Source organism: Phaethon aethereus (assembly GCF_964289735.1).
Source record: "Phaethon aethereus genome assembly, chromosome: 7".
NCBI lineage: Eukaryota > Metazoa > Chordata > Aves > Phaethontiformes > Phaethontidae > Phaethon > Phaethon aethereus.
Genome location: NC_138583.1, coordinates 30764590 through 30788349, shown reverse-complemented (window position 1 = coordinate 30788349; position 23760 = coordinate 30764590). Strand labels below are relative to the sequence as shown.

The window sequence follows — 23760 nt, the reverse complement described above, 5'->3', positions numbered from 1 at the left end:
GTTAAATCTGGTTGTGTGTATTTGGGAGCTGGGCAAAGTCCTTTGGGGTTATAGACAAGGAGTATAAGGGTCAAACCTGTTTCACAAAAAACAGAGCGTGTTTAAATCCTTTCTCCTTTAATGCAAATGGCAGCATTGGTAGCATAATACTGAGAGGAGCTGTTTTATTCCTGTGCTTAAAAATTACTTCGGGCTGCATTTTAATTTACTGAGCAGATCCGGCTAACAATTTAGGCGTTGACTGTTATCACTAATGACAATTAAATCTGAACATGTCTCGCTAGACTGTCTCCTCTGCCTCAGTGGCAGAGTGCAGCTCCTGAAGGATGGTGTATATGACCTAAAAATGATGCTGTATCTGCACTATTGGAAATATATCTTGTGTTCTGTGATGAAGACACTGGCAGCACACAAAATTGTTTATCCTGTTCTTTGGAAAATTAATAATGCTTGCTAAGGTTTTTACAGTAATCATTAGCATAAGCAGATCCTGCAGTGTTTGTCGTAGAGTCAGAGCAAACAAAGAGAGGCCAGCAGCCTGAAAGAAATGAGCCAAAGTGTCTGCGTAGAAGAAAGGCAACATTGTGCTGTGCTTGAGAGAGAGGAAGCTAATGTTAGAGGCTGTTCTTTCTTCAGTTTGAATTAATGATGTTTTTTAAGAGTGGCGCTTGTAGTTTAGAATACAGAAAAATAACAAATAGGGTTTAATTTTAACTTTTTTTTTTAATTAGTTTCAAAAGTCTAATCCTTGAATGATTTTGAATGGTCAGAGTTCCTTAAATTAGAAATGTAAGGGCAATGAAATATGGGTTAATTAATTATTCTGAAATAAAATGCCTTTAGCTCAGAATGTCATTATGGTCTGAAAATTGACGGTTTTAATGGAGTTCTGAGGTCCCGTGGGGTTACATAGTCATGCTTTCTTGGCCTTAGAAAGCAAGAGGGATTGCTTCGGTTGCTAGCGTACTGTACCTGTATTGAGACATTACCACAGCCTTTTTCTGAGGTGTGAATATGTCAGTTTTAGAATATATCTTGACTGGGTCTATTCTGTGTGGTTTTTGTCTTCTATCATTGCTACATGATTACAAAACAGATTTTTCTGATTATACTACGTTGTGTCTAAGACGTAAAATGAATATAGAAGCCTTTATACTTTGACAGATCCCTGCAATAGCTGTATGTTATTGTGATGATAGGTTCCTAGTTACCAAAATTGTCAGAAAGAAGCATATCTCCTTAACTTTGCTTTTTAGAAAAAGCAGTAAGGCCCTCAAACTCCAATGAGAAGGGGAAAATGGAAAAGCAGTTAAAACAGAGTCATCAGTCTACTTCTCTGACAGCATGAAGAGCAAAATTCATTGTCTTTAGAGAGAGTCTGAATATTCGTATAACCGTTAAGTGTCAGACTGTGCCGATGGCTTGTGCACACGCACTCATCTTAATTATAGTGCGAGTGGCCTGTGCATTCAGGTGGTTTGGCCTTTTACAGTGTAAAAGTTCTTCTCATCATTCCTAGCTGGTTTTAACACATGTATAAGTTTACTGAAACGTAGTGGGGAGGTTTAACAGTGAAGATCAGTAACTCGGGTGACAACAAAGGAGTGAGACCTTGGCAGCACTCCAGCGTGGAAATCAACAGCAGTATTGCCACCCATGGTTTGTTTTGGGACACTCGCTGGAGCATCAGCGATGCATTGCACCAGCAGTGCTCAGGACAGGGTTTTTGCATAATACTGAGTGCTCCCAACTTAGGAATGGCCAGAGCTTAATTTCTTCTTCCAGCTGTTAATTTTGCCCCATCACATCAGCTCTGCTGCTTGCAGGTCCCAGCTCTGTTTGGTTTGTGGAGTGACCCGCATGAATGGTGGCTTGTCCAGTCCTGGCCTGGTGAGGGAACTGTGGGGAGAGAAAATAGTAATGAGTATTCCCTGCTGGCGACTGGATTTTATCCCTTCCCATGTCGTATGCATCTTCTGTGATGTTAGGAAAACTGTTCAAAACAACATTTTCACAGGTGATTGCTGCTTACATACATGATCTAGAGAGTAGAGGGCAGGGTTAATTTAAAAGGCAGAGGCTGGCTACATGAGCTAAGTTGCCTTACTTAAAGAATGGTAGAGAGGTTTACGGATCATTTAGTTGTTCTATTTCTGTTAAAACTTTGCAAGGAGAAGATGCATAGGAGGCACATTGGTTGGGGCATTTAAAAACACTGGAAAGAAAAAAAAAGATTACCAAAAAATTGGTTTTAGAGTTGGTGGCTAATGCAGATGTATTTTCAGAAGTGCCTGCGAGAGTTCTCCCTGCGCATACAATGTCAGCAACTTTCCCAGGAGGGCTCCGTGTTTCTTGAAGAAGTTGACAAACCTCTTAGCTGGGCATTTACATTCCTTGGTGGAAAGTCACCGAATCGGAAATGGGCACTACATCTTCTTTTGTCCTCGCTGAGCTGGGGGGTTGGTTCCAGCAGACAGACAAATGTATATGCTGGTTTGTAGCTACTTTCCTGTGATACTATGGGTGTTTTAAGGCCAGTATCACCCTGAAATGAAGTAATGCAGATCTCAGTTGCCTCAGATATTTTATGCTATGGATCAGTTATTTCATCTGTAACATTAACATATTGACAATTTACCAGAAGATACAGAAGCTTTTAGGCAGCCCTTCATAAAACCATACTTACTTTTGCTTCTTAGTTGTATTTTTTAATTTTTTTTTTTCAGTGAAATTTTGAGGGTCACACTCAAATACCCTTCATATTTTTGTAGGTACAGAGGGTGGCTTGCAAGACGCCTTTGTTATGTCCTTTTTGTGCAAGAGAGGGATGTTCATAAGGGTATGTTTGCCAAGAATCTGACAGAAAATGTGCTGAATAACAGCAGGTAAGATAATGCAGAATAAACTATTTTTTGTATGACTGATACATTATAATGTGATTTAAGAATTTGGAAACAGCAGGTTTTGAAAATCGGACTATTTAAAATATTAGAAGATACAGTATCTTCAGTACAGCCCTTCAAACAGAAATTGCAAGCTACAGTCCTGAATAATAAAACAGGGGAGATGAAGAATTGCATATCTCCAAATGAATGATTCATAGTGGGTGGATAGCAGACAATACACAGAAAAATAAATTGCTACATGGGAACTCTTCAAACGTTTGTTTATCTAATTCATGTAAATCATTACCACTAAAGTCATACTACAGTCATCAGAAATTGTCAGTGTTTCAGAAATAATAGGAAAACAGCATTTCGGAGTACCCTGAGTGTACACCAAGAGCATGAGGCAAAACTGGAAAAAGGTTATAGAAGTAAACACCCAGCCTTTATTTTGTGGAGCTTGTTTTCTGTTTCATATACTGCATTTTAAATGGCACGTTGAGCCCTGATTAACTGTTAAGGTGTCAGTTTCCCCTGGACACAAAGAAATTCAACCGCATGTCCAGTCCTTGAGTGTACTTTTGTCAGAGCCCACACACTGCCTACATTAACATTCCTAAGTCTCCTGAATTTTTAATGTTCAAGACCTACATGAAGATGATGGTGTTCCTTTTGAAAAGTAAAGCAGACCTTGTTGTGCCACAGTTCTGGTGTGTTAAACCACTTAATCTCTCTTAGATGTGTTTTAAATGGGGAAAATAGCCCTTATAAAGTTTAGTAACGCTTTGTAAAACTGAGAATTCAAAAGGAAAGGTAGTGTAGAAGTGCAAAATAGCAACTGCATAAATCTGCCTAATGAGGTAAGTGAAATTGCTGTGTCAGGAAAAAGAAAATATTAATCAAGAGGAGATTTCAACTCTTCTTTTAACCTTATTAACCAGTGCTGAACATCAGCAGTCACTTAATATCAGTACCTGTGAACTGCATACATACTGTTTTATATGGTCAACTTTGAGCGCATTCACCCATCATCCACCTATTTAAACAGAGCTTAGAAAACTACTGAATTAAATTTAATGCATTTGAAGTACACAATGCTTAAGTGTGCATGTTCTTTTATGTCTGCAAGTTACTCCTGTGGTAATATACAGCTCATTCCCAGCAGTTGTTATCTGTGTCTTGAACTCTTCTGTTGCGGGACTGTCTCATAAGTTTTACTTTTTAATGTCAGAGTCCAGAAGGCCATTGTAGATGAAGCTTCTGAACCAAGTGCTCCGGGTAGTTTTGCTCAGACAGATCCTAAAGCTATCAACAAAGTGAAGAAAAAAGCTAGGAAAATTCTCCAGGAAATGGTAGCAAATGTGTCACCTGCTTTAATCAGGTAAGAAAAATTGCTCATCAGTTTTGTCAGTGGGTAGAAGGACGGCCAAGCTCTCTCTGTATTATACCAGCAGAGCTTGTAACACGTTATTCATACATAATGAATAATTATTCCAAAACCCAATACATTATTCATAAAAATCTCTGTTCTAATGTTAACTAATGAAATGGTAGTTATTCTTTGTTTTCAGATGCAGCAGAAACCCTTTGCCTTTTCAAGGGATAAAAAAAGACTTTTTTTTCTTTTCTCCTGAAACTAGACTTGATGCTGATGCTTAGACCAATATTAGTATTCTTTGTTGTTTCAGGCTGATATGAGTGAAAGCAGCTAGCTGCAGCATCTTAGACTGTGAAAGATCTTTTCTCCAGTAGCGCACTGAATATTGTAACCTGTAGTTATAAACATTTCAGAGGGAGTCTTACCTTAGATAAAGATAAATCTTTAAATCTTCTACTGTGGTGTGTACCTTTACTACCAAGGATGAATTTGGCTCTGACATGTTCCTAGTCCTCCTCACTGACTTCTCTGATGCAAACCTTATATTTATAACTATATTAAATTCTCCCACAAGACCGGATACATGCTGTCACCTAACATGTCACCTAACTAGCTTAGTTACTATAATTGAGCATAGGACCTCCATTAACTTGCCCCATATGTAAAGTAGTCTCTATCCTTTGAACAGCCTTCACTGAGCTTGACAATAACAAGTTTTGTGTCGTAATTGCAGGAGGCTGAAATGTGATTACTAACTGTGGCTTAGCTGATAGGCAAAGTCTTTTTAAGCAATTGGATTTTATAGTAATTTTGCTTGAATATAAAGTAATCAGATTTTATAGCTTTGCCTTTAGTCATATAGAAACAATATAAAATGGAGGCAGCAATGAATAAAACTTTTTGAGTTGTGTTTGTTCTTCCTTCAGGTTGACTGGCTGGGTGTTACTGAAGTTGTTTAACAGCTTTTTCTGGAATATTCAGATCCACAGAGGTCAAATAGAAATGGTCAAAGCAGCAACCGAGGTAAGGGAGGGTGGGAAAGAATCTAGTAAGGCAGATTTCTGATGTAGCTCCTATTAATGTTTACAGCACTTCTACTTTTTAGGAGAGTTCTGCTAAGTCTGTGTGATATCAGATTGTAGATAGCTCTGTCTCGCATCTGTGAAATAGTGTTTTTAATTAATTATAATGCTCTTTGAGTTGTGTAACCTAAAGTACTATATGAACTCTGGTTTCATCTTTGTTTCAGGATCAAATTTTAACTGTCAGGCTGAATGATTATCTCAGATAACCTGCATCCAGCAGTATTTCTTTTTTTTGTACTGAGGCAGCAAATTAATAGGTCTATTTAGGATTTTTCACTCTTACCTTAATTTGGAATAAAAATCTTGAAGAAATAAACTTTTCTTATGTCTTAATAGCAGTCTGTTCCCAGTCCTTTGATATTTATTGAAATTGATCAGAATAACTCCTTAATTCCACCATTTTCTTTATACTCAAAGGAATTGATTCTTTTTACAGGGTTTGCCGTAGAAAGATGGGTTAGATAAACAAACAAACAAAAAGGTTCCTACTATTTTCTGTTATCGTTTGATTACAATGTCTGGAAACCCCACTATTCATAGATCCTTGCTGATACCTAATAGAAAGAAGTAGCACTACTTGGGTGACACTGATGATTTGGCCACATTTCTTTAATGGTTTGATTGTTGTTTCAATACTGTGAGTCTGAAGAAACTGGGAATATTAAACATTGTTTCTTGTAATGCATACAACTAAAAACTGCAGTCCATGAAAATTAAGAAGTACAGTTGACTAAAATCTTCTTCATGTCACAGCTGAGTGAAAACGAGAAGTAAACAAACTGAATGATGGTAACCGGAAAATACCATCAGTTCTGAAAATATGATGCTAGTAATCTCAGTGATGGATTTTAAAAAGGAGTAATATTCCACAATTCTTACCGTCTCCCCTCTTTTTTCCCCCCCCCCCCCCCCCCCTCCTTCTCTCTCCGCCATAGATGAATTTGCCTCTTATCTTCTTGCCTGTTCACAAATCCCACATTGACTACCTGCTCCTTACATTCATTCTTTTCTGCCATAACATCAAAGCACCCTACATTGCTGCAGGGAACAATCTCAACATCCCCATCTTCAGGTAATAACTTCTTCTCAATTGAAAAAGACTGAGGTGGGGGGGATCTTCAGGTGACCTATTGCGCGATACATCTTATGTACAAGTATAAGATAATCTGAGTATTATTGGGCCATCATGTAGGACTTCCGTGGTTCCTATTACATGCTCAGAGAGAGAGCATATCAAAACCCTTCAGAGAAATTCTGTCATAACCAAAGCAGGGTAAAGAAGAATATTCCTTTCTTCTAGGAGTCTCAAAGTGTGTAGGTAACTAAGGAAAGATAAGTATGTGAAAAAGTTTTGTGAATGGATGGCTCTTCTTCATGAAGGTTAATGAGCTGGCTAATAGGCAGCAACAGTACTGAGTGAATAATACTTTCAGGGAAAGTATGCCAGTTTGGTCTGTTTGAATTCTATTTCTGGTGGCTGAAGAACGCAAGGTCTTTTAGGTAGTATTTTGCCAGTGAGGCAGAAATCAGGGAGAACTGATTACTGAAAAGCCATTGAATATTGCAGGAAATGATGAGGACAGAAGGGGGATACCTTGACTTAGAGGGTGTTTTGTACCACCAGGTGCTGGCCTGTGATGATCCCAGTAAGAAAGGCATTCAGACTCTATAAAGTATCAAAGAAAATGCTATTTATTAGGGCTAGTAGTATAGAGACAAGCATAGGTAATCCAACATCCCTTTAGATGTTGGGAACTCAAGAGTTGTGCAGCGTCCAGCAGGCCTCCGATGCACATGCAGCAGGCCATGCAGACGCTGCCCACGGAAAAGGTTACCCCATTTTGATCATTTGAGCTAGTACAGGATTTTCTTGCAAGAAAACAACTCTATTCATTCTCATGGGAACTTCTTGCTGTGCTGTTAGATAAAGGCAAGGCCATGCAGGTGGCGTAATTGCTGGTGCCAACGGGGAGCTGCCTGGAGGCTCCTCTTTTAAAATTAGCTGGCTGAGCTGATCTGCAGCCAAGGGGTATGTGCAGGACAACATGGATACAAAGGCCATGATGTATGTGCAGCGCAGCACAGGCTTGGGTCAGCTCAGGTTAACTGTTATGTGGGTCACCCACATTGCAATGTACAGTGGTCTCCTGGGCAGGGTCACTGCAGAGGGTGAGAGGTCTGTCAGGGGAGTGAAATGGAACAAGACAGTGTAGAGAAGCCTATTCCTTAAGTTAAATAGAGTAATATTTGTGTGGTCCCATTATGTGCAAATAGTGTAATTTTACTCTTTGGGGATTTCAGTAATTTCAGATCCTGTTGTGTGCTAGGAATTTTGTACTGGATGTGTAGTAGTTTCCTGTAAACTAAAATCAATAAGTATAATTCTTCTTTATTATGTAGCACATTGATCCGCAAGCTAGGAGGATTTTTCATTCGACGAAAGTTAGATCAGAGTCCTGATGGCCGTAAGGACTTCCTCTACAGAGCTTTGCTCTACGTGGTACGTATTTCTTGTCTTTGTTTCTGTAGGTAGCATTTCAGTCGGGTAGCAAGTGAGAAGGTGAGTTCCATCAGTCTGGGGGTGTTTTTTACTGCTTTCAATTTGTCTTAGGTTTTATGCTGGGAAAAAAAGGGTACGTTTTTGTATGAAGTCTTGAATGTACAGAATCAAAGGGAATTGAATGCCCAGCACCTTTGAGGATGAGCAGATTTTCACCTTGCATAGTCCTTATTAAAGAAAGTAGAATTAATACTCTCTGAATTAATGTTAAACTGAAACCTTGTTTCTCTAATTTCTTTTGTACTGGGTCATATCTACACTGATTCTGTCAACTTAATGGAAGTCTCTGTTTATGATAGGTTGATGTAATCCTTTGTGCCATTCAATATAATAGCTGTATTTGCATCTTGGAAGATGGGATGTACTGAGGAACCAGGAGGAGAGAGATATAAAAATTGGCTAGATCAACTGTTGCTGGAGATGCTGCTAGACCTGTTGGAGAGGGTCCAGAGGAGGCCACAAAAAGGATCAGAGGGATGGAACACCTCTCCTATGAGGACAGGCTGAGAGAACTGGGGTTGTTCAGGCTTTGGGGAGGCCTTTTTGCAGCCTTCCAGTACTTAAAGGGGGCTTATAAGAAAGATGGGGACAGACTTTTTAGCGGGGCCTGTTGCGATAGAACAAGGGGTAATGGTTTTAAACTAAAAGAGGGCAGATATCAACTAGATGGAAGGAGGGTGGTGAAACCCTGGTGAAACCCTGGCTCAGGTTGCCCAGAGAGGTGGTAGATGCCCCATCCCTGGAAACATTCCAGGTCAGGTTGGATGGGGCTCTGAGCAACCTGATCTAGCTGAAGATGTCCCTGCTCATTGCAGGGGAGTTGAACTAGATGACCTTAAAAGGTCCCTTCCAACACAAAGATTCTATGATTCTATGCTGTTCTTGAACAAACGATGTTATACTGCTTGTATATTCATGTAAATTCAATTGCAGTTTGGTTTGGGTTTGTGTCAAGCATTAATTACTGCTTTTGTTTTTTTCCCAAGTATTTATGCCAACTCATGATCTTCAGATGTTTTTAAAAGGAAATGGTTGATGCCAATATATTTGAAATGTGAATTTGCCAGTATAATTAGATACTTATTTTTTCCTCTTTTCCAATTGTTTTGTATTCAGCACATAGAAGAATTGTTGAGACAGCAGCAGTTTTTAGAAATATTCTTGGAAGGCACACGGTCTCGAAGTGGAAAGACATCTGGAGCTAGAGCTGGTCTTTTATCTGTGGTGGTGGATGCTCTCTTCTCAAATGCTACTCCTGACGTCCTAATTATACCTGTGGGAATCTCCTATGATCGCATAATTGAAGGTCACTATAACAGTGAACAGCTGGTAAGAGCAATTGAACAACTTGTTTTGCCTAGGGGAGTCTCTGTTTATGTGCAAGAAAATGTGTTACATAGTTAAATGATGAGCTAGTAGTCCTCTGTCACATGTACTTGGTGTTAGTGTTGAAGAGCATAGAGCCATTAATCACAAAGCCTCTCTGATAGGGACTGGTGACATACTTCTAAATGCAAATTCATGACATAACAAATAATGTATTCAAATGGATATATACAGAAAACAATAGCTCTCTAGATTTACTTGAAGTTGTAAGGTGTGTCAAAAGATTTGGCCTTGTTTTGTCTGCATTTTAATTTTAAACATAACCTTTTAATTGCAAATTGGAAAAAACCCAAAACAACCACCCATGTTTTCCAGGGCAAGCCTAAGAAGAATGAAAGCCTTTGGAGTATAGCTAGAGGAGTCTTCAGAATGCTGCGGAAGAATTATGGGTGTGTCAGAGTAGATTTTGCACAACCATTTTCCTTAAAAGTAAGTTTGATATTTTGAAGATCCTTTTAAGGTTTGACATTTTTGTTGTTTCAATAGTGGGATGCGTTTATTTTGGTTTTACTCCTTGTGGGTTATCACTAGCATTATCTGCTGAAGTCCATTCCAATGGGACAAAAGTATCCCTGTTTTGCTGAAGGTTGTCTTCGGACACATTTGAGCTGAAATAGTCTCCAAGTTGATATCAAGGGTTGTGTTAGGTTTAAAATGGTGTAAGTATTCTCACTGGGGTTCTTTGTTTGTTTTGTTTTAACAAACAGTCTTTAAAATGATCCTTGTACCATGTTTAAGTTGTAGAGACGTTTGAAGTTGAAGGAAACTGAATACTGTTCTCCAGTTCGAGTAATTGAATGGTTTACACGGTTGTTGAGGAAAGACATTTATGTATGGGGATTTATATAAGGATTTTAAAAACTGCTAAGTAAATGAGTAGCTATAAAAGTATCATGGATCGTATATCATAAAAATTGCATATTCTTTGAATGTTATAGTTTATTACTAGTTTACAATTATTAGCTATACCAGTTCACCAAATACTGTTCTGTAGTTTCTGAGGTAATAGGGTGGTGCAGTACTATCTGCTTTCACATTTTCTCTCATGTCTGCAGAATCTGCTAGTTCTATACTTAATTTATCTACATTTCACTAATCTGTGTTTTGCTATAGTATACCTTATTTTTAGTGTTACTTTAATAAGATTAACTACTGTAATAACAACCTACTAGAACATTATTCAAATTAATTAGGTGTTCTTCTTTCTGTCCTACTTCTCTCAGAAAAGCAGAAGGTTGGAGAGCTTTGGAGGGTTCAATTACTGCAGCATGAAATTATTGTGACCGTCTGCACTGCATTATAATTAGCGTGGCAGGGAAAGATATTAATTCGCTTCCAAAGGAGAAGGCTTGGGTCACTTCCAGGCTATTCTTGGTTGGGAGATAACAATTGTTCTTGGATCAGTATAAGGAAAAGAAGGTTATCTGCCCTCTTAATCTAGTGAAATGCTGACACTCTATACGTTCCTAGCAACCTGTGTCAGGTCTCATTTGTATTCATTTTTGTACTCCAGAAAGGTAATAAATGACATAAATTGCTTAAGTATGCCTTAACCAAGATTTGCGGAAGTGTAACTGTATTTTTCAGTTGATGTAGTTATGTTACTGCAGGCTTTTCTAAAGGAGAGGAGCTTTGGGGGTTAATTTTGGGCACCGACAGTTCTGTGAGCGCAGGCTGAGAAGCAGAAGAGTGTGAGCTGGCTGTGAGTGTCTTTTCCTGGGAGGGAACTGTTTTCCTGACCAGCAGGTTAAGTGGCTCTTTAGTTTCCCACATCAGTCTTTATAGAAGCTGAAAGAACACAGCGTCCTGAAAACAGAGTAATGTAAATGCTAACCTGTAAGGAGAGGTACTTGGCTTTGAGAAATTCAGGATTCAAGAATTCCAAGCATGTGGTACGTGCCTGCTTCCTGGGTGCTTCAGTTTGTAGCACTGTGAGGGGCCTTGCAACTGGAGTTTCTACACTGGTGTTTACTACGGCGAAGTTCTGTATCGTGGTGTTTGAGGAAAGCAGCAGCAAGCAGTAACTACAGTCTTCGTATTGGTTCTGAAAGGATATTAGACTTTCCTCTCATTCATGTTAATCAAGGCACTTCTCATTAATTTAATCATGGAGAAGCTAGTTTCAAAGGAGTTGTTCCCAGCAGGGTGCTGACAGGGATTATCTATTGTTTTTGTTGCAGTGTTATTTTATGAAGGTCAGATTCCTTGTTCTGGAAAGTTTGCCTTTTTATGAAATAAAATCAAAAGTGGATAAAATGTTGCAAACTTTTAATTTCTGTGACCTTATTACTGCTCTTTTAGTGTGAGCTATTTTTAATCAAGGTTGCATTTTTGAATAATTGCCTCTTTCATGTAATAACATTATCAGTTGAATGCAAGAATAAAGTGAAAAAATACAAAAAAATAACAAATATTCTCTCAACAGGAATATGTAAACAGCCAAAGCCAAAAACCTGTGCCTGCTCCTCTTTCTTTGGAACAAGCTTTGTTACCAGCTATACTTCCGTCAAGGTAGAGATTTTTTTGGATGTTGGGGGGAGGAAGAACAGGTTGGGGCTTGTTTGTTTGTTTGTTTGTTGTCTTAGTGTTCTGCATTACATTCCAAGCAGTACTTTGAACTCCCTAAGGGTAATCTAGGTGTGTATAGAAAAACTAAGAACTTACACAATTGTAACTGTGCAATTTATTTTCAGAGTTGCATTCTTTCTGGCGAGCTCTGTTTAAATAAGCTTGAGAAGGCACTTTTTTCTTTTTTAAATTTTAGTGACCTCTGTTAATTTAATTTTAAATTTTATGGAATAACTTAGGGAAAAAGTGACACAACGAAAAATGAAGGATTCGTTTTTAAACCTCACAAACATTTCAGGTGGATTTTGGTGTAATTCCAAAGCGAATAGGACTTGTGAGTGAGTATCCCTTATTCAAGGAGGTGACTGTCACTCAGAAGTGCAAAACTGTGCTCAAGGGCTAGGTCTGCATTTGTTACACAGATACACATTTTAGTTGAGGATCTTGTCTTGACTTGTAAAAACCTGTGTGGTCCTAGTAGAGACAAAGTCTGTAATTTATCTTTAGAAAATTGTAGGTGCGTACAAAAGACCATTTCTAGTTTGTAGAGAGGCTGGGCTGGAAACTGCCTTTTAGGCAGATTTGCTTAATCCACTGTTCTCCATATTCATTGGAGGGAAGAGTTGTAGGGTGCAAATGTTGTAAAGGCAAAGTCAGGAATAGCCATAGGACAAGGTAAATGTTCTGTATTGCAATTTTTCTTTTGGTAGTTTTATCTTGATTTTTGTTTAGTGTGAAGAAATAATCTATAAAAGTTGATAGATATTAAAATTCTTGTGGAGATTGTCACACATAACATTTTTGTGCCCTTATCAGACTGCCTAGTGTTTTTTTGCACTGTGGTTCAGTTAGCGTATTAAAAAAAAAAATCAGTCTGGGTTATTTTATTCAAAATCTAAATGTCATAATGCGAATTTTTATTCTGTATTCAGACCTAATGATACTGTAGATGAAGGGACAGAGGCCTCACTGCCCAACTCCAGGGATATCACCAGTGAACCCTTCAGAAGAGAGCTGATATCCAACTTGGCTGAGCATATTTTGTTCAGTAAGTGTTACGATATCACTTGTCAGCTACCTGTCTTGTTTTGCTGATTGCATGAACTAACTTGCTGTTTGATGTCATACTTCCCAATTCCCTCCATTGAGGTGATCGTTTCATGACTTCAGATGCTCTTTTGACAATTCTCCATCCTTTGCCTCCCTCCCTCCTCTTCAAAGTTCAATAAACTGTCTTTCTGATTAAGTACAAGCTTTTTATTCTGTTTGTTTTGGTAACTTTTGTATTCCTTGGACTAGTATACTGAACTTGCTGTACTACGAAGTGTTTGTTTGTCATATTGATACAATGGTGTCTTATCACTTAATGTGAGAAGATACTGCAGTGTCCTAATGGCATTATTTGATAGTAGTCAGGTGAACTCATCTAGCTGCATGGACCAGTGTTGCCAGGTTTTATAGGTTATGTGGTGTATGCTTCAGTCAGTAGATCTGTGATTTGCGGTATGAGATGCATACAAAATGGTACTTAGCTTACTAGATATTTACTCAGACTTTTTAGTTCAAGTGACTTTGATTAATATTGTTACTATATAGATATAATACACTTTATATTTAATTCAGAAGGTACAGTTCTATACCTGTATCACTTTTTTTTTTTTTTTAATAATGGGTAGTCTTTCTCTTGTAATGATGTTCTGAACTTCTCGGGTGCTTAACGAGTTTGTCTTGTTTATGTCTAGCTGCTAACAAGTCCTGTGCTGTGATGTCTACCCACATCGTTGCCTGTTTGCTGTTGTACAGACACAGGCAGGTAAGGCTTCTGTGGTTCCTGAATAGCCAAATATTATTTTGGCCTATTATTACTATCAAAATAGTATGCATTTTACTATTGCATGGTACTAATAAAAGAAGAAAGATGCATTTAAATTAAAGTGGATTTCAGGTAGTTTAAGTGCTAATATTTTAGTTACTAGTGGTACTTGAAGATAAGCCATTGTTTCACAGAATTATTGATGGGATGATAATAAGTACTCTTGTGGAAATAGATTTTTGTAATTCAAAATGTAGTTAAACTTTTTAAAAAGAATACATTGTTTTGGTTCATTGTATTAAGATTGTTTTTTATCTTAAACACATTCGCTATCGAATATGCTAGCAACTCTTCTGTTACTTTTCAAATGAGTTTTGCTGTTCCTTGGTGCTAGAATATTATACCACGATGGCAAAATGATGCTAATGTTTAACTGAAATGTTGTGCAGGGAGCATAGCAGAATATGTTTTTCTCTTAGAAGTGTGTTTAGCATTTTTTTTCTGAAATTCCTTCTGCCTCTAATCTGAAACTTTTATTACATGTAAATGAAGAAAAAATTGAAATACACTGTTCAGATATGTAGTCTTCCTAGTTGAGGACAGTATCACTATTCCTGTCAATCCAGTCTTTCCAATTTCCTAAAATAATGAGATCCAAGAAGCATTTTACAATGTGATCTGAAGCTATCTTGACAAAAACAAGGAAAGGAAGTGCTTGAGGAAAAGCTTTTCCCCCTGTCCTCAAACAACTGAAGAGAAGTTCTGCTAATTACAGTATTCCCAGATAATTGAATTTTATAGTGTAGTTCATTTTCATTTATAAAATAATTCATTTTATAGCATAGTTTATGGAAATATATCTCTAACATGTTCCTAAAGAACAGCTCAGATCTCTGCAGGTTGTGAAATAAACCAAGAAGCAAACAAAAAATTTTAATTCTCAAACAGCTGCATGGCTTTAACATGTTATTCCATGTAATTCAACACCTGTGGACTGTTTTAACAATATATCTGTGGAAACAAGGTTTTATAATACTCCTGTTGTGCTCTGGATTTTTGAAAATTAATGACTTGTTTATGTGTTTGCTATATACATAGTTATGTGGTTGACAGATAAACTCCTGTGCAAAAAAAAAAATTGTTTCTCTTTGTGATTCTGATTTTATTTCCAGGGAACTGATCTTTCCAGGTTGGTAGAAGATTTCTTTTCCATGAAGGAGGAGGTCTTAGCCCGTGACTTTGACTTGGGATTTTCAGGGAACTCGGATGATGTTGTCATGCATGCCATCCACTTGTTGGGGAACTGTGTAAATATCACAAACACTAGCCGAAACAATGAGTTCTTCATCACTCCCAGCACAACGATACCTGCTGTCTTTGAACTCAACTTCTACAGCAATGGAGTACTTCACGTATTTATTAAAGAGGCCATTATTGGTATGTGTTGGGGTTTTACGAAGGAAGGAATTTGTTGTGACCCATGAAGTCAAAATATCTGCACAACCTCCCCACTCCCCATTTTTCATGTGATTTACTTATATATATATATATATATATGTTTCTTCCCTCCCTGCTTCAGCCCATGTTTAACAAAAGCAATTTTAAAGTAAACTTGGGTTTGGTTCATAGAATGTTTCACTCATTTTTCTCATCATCCTTTATTTTTCTTGGAAGTATTCCTGTATTGGTCACTGCCTTAGGCAAGGCACTGTCAGAGTTTTGAGCCAACATGGCAAAATTTGTGCTTCAGTCACTAATATGAGATTAAAACAAAATCTCGTGAACATATTAATTGGACACAAATGTAATAGTGGTGACTTCTGTCTTTATTTTTCAGTTGCATGTGTAATGTTTGGCTGCTTTTAGCCTAGAAATAGACAAAACAAAAGTTTTAAGTATCCTTTGCTATAAAGCTCTTTGGAAAAATAAACTTTGCTTATGTTTATTTCTGCTCTAGCCTGCAGTCTTCATGCAGTTCAGAGTAGGAGGTACAGAAATGGTATCAACGGTGGTTCTCCCAGTTTGATTAGTCAAGAACACCTGGTCCGAAAAGCTGCTAGCTTGTGTTACTTGCTTTCTAATGAATTTACTGTATCTTTGGTAAGTAAGTACTTGCATTAGTTGTCCACCTGTCAATTTTTTTTTTTCTGCCTGTAACTGCTTTTGTTACTGTAAAGAGAAATAATGCTTTCTTCAAGTGTTAGAATTTTGATATGTTCACTGTAGGTACAGTCAAATAATAATGGGTATCAAGAGGTTGAACGTTGTTTGAAAAAGGCAAATAGTAGCGTTCCCATTTGCCTCAAGGAAGTGAACATTTGAATGAATGTAGTTCCATCAGAACAGTTTATCCAAAAGATGTTTGGTCTAAGACACCACCTGAATTATCTCGCCACACTCCTCTCACTGCCTTATTTCCTTGGCAAGGTGTGACAAAATCAGTCAGTCCGTTTTAGGGGATACGTACTGTGTGCCCGCCTGCTGCTCTGGGCAAGTGCTAAGTAGGTGATGCTGGTGTGAGCCTGCAGCGTTTCTGCTCTGCTGGCTTTAAGCCTTTCCTGAGAAAGAAAAGCTGCTCACTTTATCTCTGTCAGCTTCCCACAATTTGAGGCTGGGCTTCTTAATGCCTTCTAACAGATTTTGTGTTGCTTATGTCATTAGACCATCACAACATCGCATTCTGCCCAAACTATTTAAGTATTTTTTTAACTTAAACAAATACAAGTGTTTGAGAGTACCCAACTCATATGAGTTTGCATAGATGATTGAAATTACACTGGGAACTAAGGCTCCAGATTCTAAAGATACTCTTAATTTGCATAGGAGTGCAATAGTCACAGTGTGCCACACCTAGTATTTAGTGGCAATTTTAAACATGGTCTGACTTCAGGTTTTGTTTTGTTACAAAACACTGAAGAGAGCTTGTGTTATCTGTTTTCAGATACTTGGTATACTTACACTCTGTATACTTGCAATTTAAGGTGCTAGATATGTATTTTTCTTACTAGAAAGAATTCTTCTAGAACTTCTTAGAAGTTACTTGGAATTCTTGAATTAGTACTTAAATTTGCACATGTATTTCTGACTCGTGCCTTTTTAAATGAAGCATAAACCAAATTTGGTATTTTTGTCTAGGAACCAATGTAGCTCAGATGGTGGGGTTCTTTAATAATCTTATCCTTCTGCTTTCAGAGTTAATTGATTTTATTTTCTTTTAAATTAGAAAATATTTCCCACATGATTATGAACAATGTAAAAGAGGTTGGTTTTTTACTCAGTTTCAAAACACATAAGGGCATTTCTAAAAAGTGTTCTTTCCTTTAAATTCCAAATAAATCACTGGTATGAGTCTCAATTATTTTAGTTTTATGATGATTTTATTCCAGAATTGCAAACAAACTAAAATTTGGTTTGAGACGATTAAAAGGGGAGAATATTTAATGTGGTTGTCTACCAGTGTAGTGATGCATTTCTTAAAAAAAAAAAAAAACTTGGACAAATTTTAAATATCCTATTTCATTGTAATTTTTTTAACAACTGCCTATCTGCCAGGATAAACGTAAGAGTGTTGCATTGGGATTAAGCTGCTAAAAGTTTAACAACTTGCTTAAAAGAAATAATACTGCTGTATCTAAAACGGTCATACTGAACAGGGAATTGGTGTTGCTATAATGGGTAAAATTGATGTGATTTTTTCAGTACATTTCTCTTCTTGTGCAGCCTTGCCAGATGATATATCAAGTTTGCCATGAATCTGTGGAAAGGCTGATACAGTATGGTATTCTTCTGGTGGCCGAGGTAAGGTGATGTTGATACTAAATGAGTTTTGTTTCTTGTCCTTGATTTGAGCCATAGGTAGTTTATGCTTCTTGGTTGTGAGTCTTGTTCTAAATATATGGTGTTACTGAAAGCTTGTAACACCTTAACAAGTCCAGGACTGATGCTACTTCATTCTTATATTTATAAGCATCAGACATTTGTGTATAGTCATCCTGTGATGGTATGAGTGACTCTGTAATTTTGTTGTACCATTAAACCTAGAAAGGAAGACATATATTTTATACTGTCTTGTAAAATGGGGATTTATTTTAGTATTGGAGCCCTTTCAAAGTGTAGCATAGCTACATGGATGTTTACTTTCTACTCCACAGGAGTCAGTAGTCCAGATCTTTTGTCATTCTTTGATTCCTTTGCATCCATCTCAAAATTGTTGTAAACCTCCTCTGCTAGCACGGTTTGCAGTTTCAGGGGTGTACTGGAGTCGCTTTGTGGTGCAATCCACCAGAGTTGTATGGTGTAAAGAAAACCTGGGGACCACAGGGCAGCTGACTCAGTGTACCTTTGCTTGCCAGACTCTTTTTGTGCACAGCTTGCCCAGGAGGAAGCAACAAAATTTAAAGACATCATGGAACAGAGTTACATATTTGGCTGCTTTCATCTTGCACATTTCCAGTTTCAAAGGAGGCTAAAGCTGCTTTATTTGTTAATGGCCACTGCTTCACTCTAATCTTACTGCTTATCTTTTGATACACGCTTCCATTTTTAAAATATGTAACCACAGGTACTATATACTTGACATACCTGGGTATTAAACATTCTCTTCCTTTGGAGTTACTACTGCTTACTTTTTATCTGAAGTACTGACATGTTGTCATGCATTAGATTGTAATCATTATTAGGTAAATCCAAAAATGAATGCTTATCAGAGAATTAGGAAGAAAACTGTATGTTCCATGCCTAGGGACAGATGAGGAAAATAGATGTGGACAGCGGTAGATATGCACCTCTGTCTACTCAAGCGTAAAACTTGTCTTCAGGGTTCTTCTGTAAGTTTCAGTTGCTGAGTCTGGTACTTTGCTGTGTATAGCTGGGATATAGATAGGTATTAGGCAGTATATAAATATTTATCTGTGCTGTCTGATATACACCACTAGAGCAACATTTTGAGTGCTTAAAAAGGAGATATATTCCATCAATAAATTTCTTTAAACTTAGAAAACTTCTGTACTTGCTTACTTCTTTTAAATTACTAAGAGTTTGCATAATCAGTGCAAACAGTTGTTCCATGACTTCGGAGAGATTGGAAATGTTTGTGGGGTTTTTACAACCTCTTCTCTAAGAAAGGTAGCTAGCTTCTGCCCCTTCTAATTATTTCAGTTTACTGCTGGCATTCACACATTGATAAATTTCCCATTAAATTGAGCTTGACTGATCCATGCTTATTTTCTTCAAAAATTCTTTTCCTGTGATTCTAGTGTCTACTTCAAAATCTAAGAAATATTCCTAACACATAATGATCTTTTTGGTATTTTTTGGTATTTTTTTGAATTTATGTTGTGGCCGTCGTTTCATTCAAAATAAAACATTTGATCAGGGTGTAAGATTGGGAGGACATCATTCTTCACTTGCTGCAGATGCCTTTTTCTTTGTCGTGAATTTTACAACAGTAATCACATCTACAAAGTGTCTGTTATCAATTTGGTTTTAATGCTGCCTGTTTCTCATTTCTAAATGGAATTAACACTGGTGACCTTTGAAAAAATCTTTCTATTCTACTGCTTTGAGCAAAACAAATAATGGCAAATGATTAACACTAAGGCTTCCCTTATTCTTTCGAGTGTGTATTTACTATCTCTAAAACTCATTTCTGAAGATGCATTGTTGAAATAGAACGTTGCATCAGACGTTGATCAGTCAGGTGGAATATTTCTGTTGCGCCTCAGTTACTGTACACCCGAACTTCTGATAGACCTGCATTATTGCACAACAGAACGAAATCACTATTCAAGTACATCTAGTATGTATGTATTTGTCATTTGTGCATATCGTTTCTGGCAGATTACCTCACTATGCTCTTGCAAGGGAAGTTTATAATACTTTACAACTTTACAAAGTGCTTTACTAATTAATGGTTTTACTAAAATAGATGGTTTTACTAAATAGATGAAAAGCAAACAACAAACACTACTTTTTTTCCCCTCACAATATTCAAGTTAATAAATTCCACCAATCGTATTCTTGCTGCCACGCACTCATCTCAAAAGCCTGAAGAAATGTATACTTACCTAAGACACCTGCCTGCTAATAAGTAGAAGTGTAAATCCATGTCTTGCTCCAAGGGTGGATTACTGTGGGGCATTTGTAGGCTAATCTTGGATGCTGCTTGTCAGGGTGATTAGCAGAAGGCAATTGCTGTGATGCAACAGGTGAAGGGGCCTTAATGTCTCAACGTAGTTGAGATTTAAACAGTTTGGGGCCTTTGTGATTAAAACTGTGATTAAAAGCAATATCTCACATGGGGACAAATACAAGAACAGCATCGTTAGAGGTAGTAAGTTATCACTTCCAAACAGCAACTTGTGGCATTCTGCATTAATTGATATTTTAGCTGTTCTAATATAGTAACACGGAGTTTACTACTCTGTCTTTAAGGCAGCAGTAGTACGGAGGTTAGCAACATCCATATCCAGATAGCATCTCAACTTTTTATCATAACACAACTGAAAACACTTTCTTGGCAACTGCTACTTCATGGCCTCGGGTAGGAAGATCCAGATAAACTATAGAAAAATGGTCTTTTTCACCAAATGTCTCTTCTGTCTGCTTAATCTCAACCCTGTCTGTAATTGGGTTTCACCAGCTTTTATTAAACATTGGTTAGTATGACTGATTAAGTCAGATGAGATTATAAAATAAACCTATTGTTTTGTCTCAGTTTGGGTTTTTTATCTATTTACCACCTTGTCTTTCAAATTTAAGCAGGATGATCAGGAGGATGTTAGCCCCAGTCCTACAGAGCAGCAGTGGGATAAAAAACTCCCTGAGCCGTTATCTTGGAGAAGCGACGAGGAAGATGAAGATAGTGATTTTGGAGAAGAGCAGAGAGATTGCTATCTGAAGGTAATATTATCCTAAGGCTAATAACATTGGAGCCTGTTGAAAGACATACAAACTACTTCACTAGTTCAGGAGGAGTAATGATATTTTTTTTTCTGGTTCACAGTATTAGTCGGTTGTATTTTGCTACAGTCAGTAAAACATCTTTCTCTCCTTCCCATGGGGAAAACAGCTGAAGAAAAATAAAATAATCTTATAGGGAGGTGCAAGAGTTAACACAATGGTTAGTGTAATGAAAACTGAGGGCTCGAGTGTCTTAGTGTCTAAATGTTTTATTCTTTACTGACAGCATGCACTCGAAAAGTGGCATATTGTGCTAGTATTTATTTTCAGCCTAAATTTCACTTCATAGATTGATCATGTTGATTTTAGACATAGTATCAGTTTTCTCGCAGAGCTGACACAAACACTCTTTAGGATATCTTGTTAAAACTTAGAAACTTATGTCCATCTCTGTGACTGTATGACAACCCTTCTGTTGGCTGCAGAACAGTATGATGTCTTCAATTTTATCTTAGGAAAATAGTTACTGATATCCTGGATGAGAAAAAAAGTAGCATTGATCTGTGATGTGCAGTGCCTATTTCATCACTGGTGGTAAACAGCTTTTTTGTTACGCTCTCATAACGTACTGTGGTGTGCCCCCATACTCCTTTTTGTACTAAGAATTATTTGGGCTGCCATTTTGCTGTGTACTGTGTTGCAGGTCATTTCTTGTTTCTGCTGGTCTCTGTCACTTAAGGTCTTGTTGCCCTTTCTTAGGTGAGCCAGTCTCAAGAGCACCAGCAGTACATCACTTTCCTGCAGAGGTTGTTGGGACCTTTACTGGAGGCATATAGCTCTGCTGTTATCTTTGTGCACAATTTTAGTGGTCCTGTTTCAGAGTCTGAATACCTTCAAAAGTTACACAGGCACTTAATAAGCAGGACGGAGAAGAATGTTGCTGCATATGGTATGTTAAACTGGTTTTGGAACTGGATTTGATTCATTCTATACTCCTAGCACAAAGTAGCCCAAATTCAATTGCAGTTTGTTTATCTCTGGGTTTTCTGTCTTGCAGCTGAAAGTGCTACCTACAGTCATGTGAAAAATGCAGTGAAAGTCTTCAAGGAAATTGGGGTAAGTGTTCAGTGATTGAATTTGGAGACTGTTAAGTTTCACTTTAATAATGAGCACAATTTAGATAATTCATGGAACCTGTTCAGTGTCAGTTTAAAATATGTGAATGTATCTCTGCAGATGTATTGTGGGTTTTGAGCATTTTGAGTTCCTTAAAGCTTAGGGCTGTAGGAGAAGAGCGCACGTTGCAGAACAGGGCACTTCTTGCCCCTGAGAAAACCTGTCTAGATGAGGGCTAGGTGACTAAACATTTTTATTCACAGCAAGTGAAATTTCTCTGCTCCATTCTATGTCCTTATTGGACATCAGTGGCAATGTTGGAAGGCTGAGAGCATGCTCTGTGCTTAGTGACAGCTAAATCTTATTTTGAAGGACTACGTAAATCTTCAAAAAGTATTAGTTACTGAATTTTGGCTTAGCAGTGATTGATGCTCCAGTAGACCCATCCTAACAGACCTCTCGTGTCCACTGTAAGGACACAGATGTTTAAAATAACGGATCAGTTTTGCATTTTACCACTGTCATTTTGAATTTTAAATTGCCTATCTAGATTTTGCAAATGAGGAGTTTCTTTCATCAGAGTGACCTGGCTTTCTGAATGCCAGGTGGGATTTAGTATTATAATTTTGAAAGCATCAACATTAGGCTAGTTAAGGGTTTTGAAGTCTTTGTCCTTGAATTCTGCTGTATTAAATAATCTAACAATAGTTAGCCTATAGTAAAGATATCTCCCTGTGGACTGTGAGCACTGTGAAGAAAGAACATATAAAATCCATCATTTTAATTCTAGCTTATTCTACAGTTGGAAAAGTGGAACTGGATAGCATCTGCTGAGCATCTATTCAGAGCATGACATCTGAATTCTTGTTTTCAAAGTGCTAACACTTTCAGTTCAGGTGCCTTTTGAGGGTGTGCTTTACCCCTTGATGTTAGGAGCTCTCTGTCTATCACACTCTGTGCTTATTTCTCAGTTTCTCTTCTTCCACACCGCTTGAAGAGCTTCAACATTGAGTGAATTCTAATATCTAAAGACATTGCCATCTAAGCCCTCAAGAAAGGAGGGGAAAAAAAAAAAAAGTCTTGTAAATGAGGGCAAATTACTATAGACCGTAAACTTTTAATCACAAAAGAAAGGAGATTCCTTGAACATGGTGATACTTACTTATATTCATGCTGTGCTTTAGGTTTTCAATCAGACGAAACAAGAAAGAGACACCATTTTGGAGCTAAGCACTACGTTCCTACCTCAGCGCAACAGGCAAAAACTACTGGAATTCATCATGAGCTTCATGGTATTATAGACCACGTAATTGCACCTTTGTCCAGGGACATGAAGACAGGTTTTGAGACTGTGTCAAAGCCTGGGGACATTTGCTAATCCTTCAAAGTGTAAGGTGCCACTGTCTGGGTAAGGCCTTCTCTGACTTGAACTACTGGAAGACAAGTGCCTTCTTGTGTATGCATTTATGGGTTTCTTACAGTCCCAATACTGTTGTAATACAGCGATACTCAGATGACACTTTAGATAGAAGTGATTAAACACGTTGCAAAAAATAACATAAATTCTTAGAATTAGATTTAAAATGAAGAGTGAAGTTTTATCAGTGTTATGTTTTAAATATAATTTTAAAGACTGTAACAGGTGCACAAATACACATATTTGTGTTCTGTAGCTAACCCTGAGATCTTGAGGTTAGTGGCAACACAGCTTATGGCATAAACAAGTAACTCTAATTCCAATTCCGTTTTATTGTTTTAAATAAATGGTTTAAAAATTTTGCTTAGGCACGATATATATTTCATGGATAAAGCCATAGTTTTTCATAAATGTTAACATAAATGCCAAAATTCTAATGAGAATAAGTTACAGACATCTGAGAATAATGATCATGTAGCAAATGATTGTGAGAAACACTGTTAGCAGGCACACCTTGCACTATTAGAGCTGTGTAGTGCCGTGGTAAATTGCACTAATCACTGCTGTCATGAAGAATGTGAGAGTAGCATTCTTATTTTTGTTACGGCATCTGTCATTCAGCCAGATGAAAGTCAGGAGACAGTTGCCTTAA

The 23760-nt window shown here is 37.5% G+C and overlaps 1 protein-coding gene across 1 annotated transcript in view; it reads left to right on the top strand.

Moving 5' to 3' along the window:
* GPAM (glycerol-3-phosphate acyltransferase, mitochondrial) overlaps positions 1–23044 on the top strand; it is a 28770-nt gene extending 5726 nt beyond the window's left edge. The window contains exons 4-20 of the mRNA XM_082002474.1: positions 2772–2885; positions 4117–4266; positions 5190–5286; positions 6284–6420; positions 7749–7848; positions 9025–9237; positions 9610–9723; positions 11720–11805; positions 12795–12910; positions 13605–13675; positions 14848–15112; positions 15633–15775; positions 17396–17473; positions 20435–20575; positions 21335–21524; positions 21633–21691; positions 22876–23044. Of these exons, the coding sequence (XP_081858600.1) occupies positions 2772–2885; positions 4117–4266; positions 5190–5286; positions 6284–6420; positions 7749–7848; positions 9025–9237; positions 9610–9723; positions 11720–11805; positions 12795–12910; positions 13605–13675; positions 14848–15112; positions 15633–15775; positions 17396–17473; positions 20435–20575; positions 21335–21524; positions 21633–21691; positions 22876–22992 (2191 nt within the window). The 3' untranslated portion in view covers positions 22993–23044. The remainder of the gene's footprint in view (positions 1–2771; positions 2886–4116; positions 4267–5189; positions 5287–6283; positions 6421–7748; positions 7849–9024; positions 9238–9609; positions 9724–11719; positions 11806–12794; positions 12911–13604; positions 13676–14847; positions 15113–15632; positions 15776–17395; positions 17474–20434; positions 20576–21334; positions 21525–21632; positions 21692–22875) is intronic.
* The last annotated feature ends 716 nt before the right edge of the window (positions 23045–23760 follow it).